The sequence below is a fragment of the Nanorana parkeri genome, unplaced genomic scaffold (assembly GCF_000935625.1).
Source record: "Nanorana parkeri isolate BGI_ZX_2015 unplaced genomic scaffold, ASM93562v1 scaffold1200, whole genome shotgun sequence".
Lineage (NCBI taxonomy): Eukaryota > Metazoa > Chordata > Amphibia > Anura > Dicroglossidae > Nanorana > Nanorana parkeri.
Window position 1 is genome coordinate 90,175 of NW_017307468.1, and position 6,957 is coordinate 97,131.

The 6,957-nt window shown below is 44.2% G+C and overlaps 1 protein-coding gene and 1 pseudogene across 1 annotated transcript; one reads left to right on the forward strand and one right to left on the reverse strand.

Annotated features, from left to right (window-relative positions):
* The first annotated feature begins 1,407 nt into the window (after positions 1-1,407).
* On the forward strand, positions 1,408-2,084 carry LOC108796945 (annotated as a pseudogene).
* A 1,464-nt stretch (positions 2,085-3,548) lies between these two features.
* On the reverse strand, positions 3,549-4,511 carry LOC108796946 (olfactory receptor 1019-like). Its single transcript, XM_018568509.1, has one exon. It carries the CDS (start codon positions 4,509-4,511, stop codon positions 3,549-3,551), a length of 963 nt encoding a protein of 320 aa, XP_018424011.1.
* Positions 4,512-6,957: the final 2,446 nt, after the last annotated feature.

A 6,957-nucleotide genomic window follows, 5' to 3' on the forward strand; every position in this document is an offset into this window, starting at 1 on the left:
ATGACCCCATTTTGGAATGTAGACACCCCAATGTATTTAATAAGTGGCATGGTGAGTGTTTTGAAGATGTCACCTTTTTTCAACAAGTTTTTAGAAAATTAAGAAAGAAAATGTTTTTTTATACAAAGTTGTAAATTAATAAGCTAATATTAACACATAGCATAAGCATACTCTGCATTATACCCCAAAACACATTCTGCTACTCCTCCCGAGTATGGGGATACCACATTCGTGAGACTTTTTCGCAGCCTAGCCACAGAGAGAGGACTGTAAATACCATGGAGCTCCATGAGGCTTTCAAAGTGCTCCGTGGTATTTAATATAGAGGCAAGCAGGCCTTGTGGTACTTGGCTAACCCCAGGAATTATACACAATGCTATGTTCAGTGGCCAGGAAGTACAGGGCAAAAGGTAAACAAAACAGTACCTGTGGTTCCTGGAGTGCAGCTGTCTTTAGAGGATGGCTGAAGCTGGTGTTTTGGGTGGAACTTTGTCAGTTGGGCATGCAGATGGGTCACTTACAGGCAGCAGGAAGAAATGTGGTTGACAAACAGCCCTAGGTCAGTTCAGGTGGCAGGCAAAGATGTTGTCAGTATGCAGGCCAAGGTCAGTTCAGGGGGCAGGCAAAGATGTGGTCAGTATGTGGGCAAATGGTCAGTCCAGGCGGCAGACAGAAACGTGGTTGATAAACAGCCCTAGGTCAGTTCAGGTGGCAGGCAGAGACATGGTCAGTAAGCAGGCCAAGGTCAGACCGGTCGGCAGGCAGAGACGTTTTTAAGGACATTTTTCACTACATTTTGGGGTTTGATAATAAGTTGGGCTAATATCGTGCAACATGAAAATTTTAAACTGCCGACATTTTATTCTACAGGGTTCTCGGCTTTCAGAAAATATATAATATGTGTGTGTGTGGGGGGAGGGTTGAAGTAATTTTCAGGCCTAAAATGTGGATTATATCATGGGTACAAAAACGGAAAATAAAGTCCTTGGTCACTAAGGGGTTAAAACAATACGTTTTGACTGAAGGTGAGCTATAAAAAAAAATATAGAGCATGCATACCTATAGACCAGAAGTAGGCAACCCCAGCACTCCTGCTCTTAGGGAACTACAAGACTGACAGTCACAGACATGACTAGCAGAGGCCGAAGCATGGAGGGATTTGTAGTTTCACACAGCTGGAATCTCAAGGTTGCCTATCCCTGCTGTAGACTTTCCCATTCCTTCATATGGTACAGTAACACCGGGGAGATTCACACTTGGCAGGTGAAGACCTTTCAAACCATAATGTCATGTCCACCGCCATTGTCTTGGATGTGGTTTCACGTGTGTCTTTGACTATGAACACTCCATGTAGTTGTAGGACGTCTATGATGTTCACCTTTTCATTTTCTTTTTCAGGAGGAGACCATGCCTGACTACGTTATTCAGCTGTACAAGGACTCGGATTATGAGGCAGTCCGAGATATCTTCTCCCAAGGCATTAAAGAACACTCCAAGACTGCTTTCCTCCACACTCTCAGTCTACCTTACATCTGGGTTCTCCTGCTGGCCTTGTTCTTGGTTCTTCTACAGACTACAGGGTCTTACCTGCTCTCCATCATGGTGATGCCCCTTGGTGTAGCAGCAATATGGCTCCTCAACAGGCATGTCTATGCTAGTTATGTCCAGAATAGCCTGACTAACGACATGATGAATATCCGTAAATATTACTTGGAGCGGGATGGTTACTGCTTCTGGGTGGCGGAGCTGGCTGGGGAAATTGTAGGGATGGTCGCTGCCATCCCTCTGGAAAATCCCACTGGAGAAAACCAAGTGGAGCTTAAGAGATTGTCAGTTCCCATAAAATACAGTATAGAGGGAAAGGGATCTCCAAGGCCTTGCGCAGAACAGTCATTGACTATGCCCGTAAGAGGGGCAGCAGTGCAGTGGTGTTAAGTACCTCGATGGCTCAGATTGATGCCTCCCAGTTATATCTAAAGATGGGCTTCAGAAGAACTATTACCGAACATGCACCATTTATACTGGCAAAGTTCATTGACTTCAGAATGTTGGCTTTCCAGTATTACTTTCCCAAACATGGATAAATCACACGGTCTTTCCAAACATTTAAGCAGCCATCAAAATCGAAACCACCGTACAGTGCCATGTTGGGTCACCATTGGCACTAATTGCTGATGGACATCATGGGATTGACTCAGACTCAGATGGACATCATGGGATGGACTATGGACTGCTCAGACTTTTCAGTGCATTGTACAACTGTCTATGGCTAAGGCTTAAAAATTCCCCTCAATGTCGATAACCTTGCACGGCTTCCCGGCTTCCAATACCATTTCTATGCCAATGACACTCAAATATACCTCTCGACTCCACAACTCAACCCCCTCGTGTCCTTGAGCCTCATTTATTTACATACATATTTACATACATAGAGGCCACCACCTAAAATTGGTGGAGAAAAAATTCCAGCACAAGGGTCGCAGATAACTATCCCTCCCTCCCCTCATGCCAAAGTCTTAACTATGACCCTGAATTCCGACTTCACCTTCCTGCCCCACATCTAACTATTCAAAGCCTGTTGACTTCACCTTTATAACATCTCCAAAATACGCCCCTTCCTCACCAATGAGACCATTAAGCCACTCATCCACTCCCTTCTTATCTCTCATCTCGTCTACTGCAAGTCCCTCCTCAATGGCCTCCCTCTACACAAGCTCCTCCCCCCTTCAGTCTATCATGAGCTGGGTGTAGCCTGAAGAGAATTTGACTCCAAGGGGACTATTCACAAAGGAGCGGAACGATCCAGTTGTAGCTTCGGCTGTTCCTTCGGGTATTTTCGGCTGCTGGAGCCCTTCGTTTCAGCCGAACCGAAGGGCTGCTGTACGGGCTATTCACAATAGCTCATACAGCAGCCGGAGGTGCGGGAGCGGCTCAGCCAAGCCGAAGACATTTGCTTTGGCTCGACTGAGCCGAAGTGACAGCTAAAGCGGGGTGAACGGCCTGCCGAAGGCCGGCCTTTCAAAACGCAAAGGACAGCTGGGCGGAGCGAGCCATGATCTCACGGCTCGCTCCGCCCAGTTGTAATGACAGATCAGCGTCCCCAAATGTCCCCAAATCGGGACGCTAAACTGTCATTAAACAATAACAACTGGGCGGAGTTGCCCAGTTGTTATTCATTGGCCGGGAAGTCTCTAGCAGGTGCCGGCCAATAGGAACCAGTTGGGTGGAGCTAGCTGTCACTGCTAGCTTCACCCAATTGTTTTTTTTTTCTGAAGTGCAGCCGAAGGCAGCCAATGTACGGCTGAAATCAACCGTACAAGCCAGAAGTAAATAGCCGAACGTAGTTCAGCTCACTTCAGCTGGGTTTTTCACTCGGCTACCTTCAGCAGTTTTGTGAATAACCCCCCAAATTTCCAATAAATGTGATCATTTCAGCTGACAAATTGAAGAAAGTGTGCTAGTAGCTACAGACATATAGACACTAATTTATGAGTCCATCAAATACTTTGCATATTGTTACCTTCAAACACTGAATACTTCTATAACTGTCAAAGTACAGCAAAGCTTCCCATTTTTTTTAAGGAAACTCCCAATTTTTTGGCAGAAGTCTTCACGTCTCGATTCCTTAGGCTGTATATTAGAGGATTCAGGAAGGGAATAATTATAGTGAAAAATACAGCTATTACTTTGTCCTGCTCCGGGCTGTAGGCCGTTGAAGGTCTGAGGTACATAAAAATGATCGTTCCATAAAACAAAGTCACCACCGTCAAATGAGATGCACACGTAGAGAAGGCCTTCTTGCGCCCTGTGGAGGAACGGATACGTACGACAGATATTATGATGTATAAGTAGGAGACCAGGATCACTAAAAGAGATGAGAGCTCAATAAATCCCACAAAGGAGAAGAGGATCAATTGATTGAGTCTGGTGTCACCACAGGAAATCACGATCAGTGCAATGACATCACAGTAGAAGTGGTGAATATGCGGGCGTGGTTCACAGAAGTCCAAGTGCAAGAGCGAGAAACAAGTCTCAACCACGGCATTGAGGAAGCCCCCCAGGTAGCAGAGCACAAGTAGGATCACAACTGTCTGCTTGCTCATCATTTGTAGGTAGGACAGTGGGTGGCATATGGCCACGAACCTGTCATAGGACATGGCCGCCAAGAGAAAGCACTCGGTTCCTCCAAATCCAGCATAAGAAAACATCTGAAATCCACATCCAGCTACTGATATGGACCTCTTGTCTGAGACAAAGTCCATCAGCATCCTTATTGAAACTGACGAAGAGTAGCATATGTCAAGAAGGGATAAGTGGCACAAGAAGCTATACATAGGGGTATGAAGTTGACTATTGCTACTGATGAGCACTATAAGTCCCATGTTCTGAAACAAAGTCAGGGTATAAATAACAAGGAAAAAGGTGAACAGAATATGTTTCAGATCTGAGTTGTCTGTTAATCCCGCAAGAAGGAACTCCGTGACGGCAGTTGTGTTCGGTACACCCATCATTGCCAGAAAAGAGGCCAATGACTTATGGATCCACTATGCTTTATGACATCCTTATGTTTGGTGGGAGGTATCGCAGCACTCAGGAAACACTGTTTAGGGAAATAAACTATAATTAATTTATAGGTCAGGTTATAGGTTGGGAAACATTATGTGGGTCGCCTCCACCCTAGCTCCTTTCATTGATCTCTCCCCCAGTAAATAGTATATGAAGAAAAAAACGTGGAGGAAAAGGGTTTATGGAGAGATATGGTAGACCATGTGTAAAATTAATTGTATATATGTGTCCCAAATCCTAAATGAAAATGGATACTCCTAATTGGTACTCCTTGGTGTATAGGGTTCCCATAAAAAACACAAAAACATGATTGAAAACTTAAAAGGTGTGTCAAACCAAAATCAAATATTTAAAAAAAAAGGAAAAAGGAAGGAAATTACCTAATTTGAGTCCCAGTTGTGTAAAGGTGTGCTATCCTCGGCTCACTGCTCCGAATGGTAGGCTCTCCACCCTATACCCAGTTGATCCCTCCCCTTAAGTAGCCCCCACCTCCGAATTACACGCATCGGACACAGGTGTTCCGAGCGTTAGTCGGCAGGTGTGGACTTTCACTCACGCCTGCGGCCTATTAACCCCATCCGCCACAACCTCAAGGGCCGCCCCCTCGTTTGACATGCCAGAGGACAAATGACATGCCAGAGGACAAATGACAACAGTCCGCGCGTGTCAGGCTAGTCGGATACCTGCCACAGACAAAAAGAAAGATTAAGAAATGCACATTATAATCTGCACATTGTCATGCACTATTTTTAAGTTAGGAAGCAATATCAGTATTTATAGCTGATTAACTATTAACTATTCACAGTCAGGAACATGAATCACTGTGATCGCACATATACACATGAACACATATATCTATATCTATAGGGGCTACATATGGAAAGAGTATAACTCACGGTCCGATGCTCCTTAGTTTCAAAGGTCAACTTTGGAGGGTAGATGGTGGGTTCCTGTTGTTATAGTAGACTGAGAGGAAACACAGGTATCAGGAGGTGCAGTTGTTACCTCGGCTAGTAAGATGGATGTTATAGATCGTAGCCTTAACTGAATAGCTGTGTTGAATTTCTCGTATATATATCTCCTTGAATTTGGCAGCACTTGATATAGAGAAAGAGAAGTAATCGTTCTTTGGATGGAAAGCCTCCGTAGATGTTGGTGTAAAGTGTCAAAGATGACTTTGCCTCGACTTGACTGATCTCCGTCAGGATATACTTTAACTGGAAGCTCGTTTTTTCCCCATAGAATTCCGATAGATGGGTTGATAATCACTGAGCCAATTTGTAAAGGGCTTGAAGGATAATGTAAGACTCTGAGGCTACAGGCATGTCTCAGGCGGAGCAGTCACTGAAAGGAACCAAGCTGAACGCCAGTGACGCGTTTTCGCCCCTCCCACAAACGGGGCTTGCTCCTTAGTTTCAAAGTTGACCTTTGAAACTAAGGAGCATCGGACCGTGAGTTATACTCTTTCCATATATCTTTATTGATTGCTGTTTTCATCGCAAAGGCCTCCGTATTGGTCGCTCTTATACCATCAGTATATGCCTCTCCTTTGGCTACAACCTCGAAATTGCTGTTTCCTCGTTTTTCAATCAAGGGCAATCTCCTTATCCACCTGGAAATCCCTTGAACATCTGAACCCTTTTTTCACTGACAGCCTTTTTTCTCGTTTTTACGTATTGATATATCAGACTTTTATACGGCATGTCTCCTAACTATTTAGGATTTTTCTGCATACCCACTATTGTATTATAGGCAGGATGCAGTCATTCACTTTTTCATATGTATTTATATGTTTGTTTGTACTTTTTGACATACTCCGATTTTAACTATATTTAGATTAAATAAACTTATGTGCAATATCTAGTACACAATTGTGATCTTGAGTTTGTGATGAATGGTGGGATCCCCTATTCGGGGAACATTTCATGTCTATAGCTTTTCTGGTTTATGTCACCTCTTCCCTTGGAGTCCAATACCCCCTGTATAACAAGTATATAGAAATCTACCCATTAGCTCCTGACCTGTCCTCTTCTTTTGTAAAAGCCATCTTTCCTGACCCTCAGCCATTTCTTTATGGGTGTCCAACGTACCTGAAAGTTAAACTCTGTCAATGTGCCCATTCAATTCGCCAACCCAAACCTTTGGTCAGCTACGTGTCCGATGCTGTAGGAGCTCACACAGGTTTAATGACTTCCTCCCCTCCCACATGTGACAATATTTAGGTCTGGGGATTGGAGGAAGAGTAGGTCACCTCTAATACCAGGAAGCTCTGTATATTTCCCTAAGGCTCCAATGGAGCGGCACAGCAAAGGTATACATGAGTGGGGGGATCAGCAGTATCATTCAACTAGATAATAACTCATTGTGTGCCTATCAAAATACCTTTTACAT

What these genes read in the sequence shown, in the direction of transcription:
- LOC108796946 (XM_018568509.1), bottom strand. Translation starts at nt 4,511, where the DNA reads ATGATGGGTGTACCGAACACAACTGCCGTCACGGAGTTCCTTCTTGCG.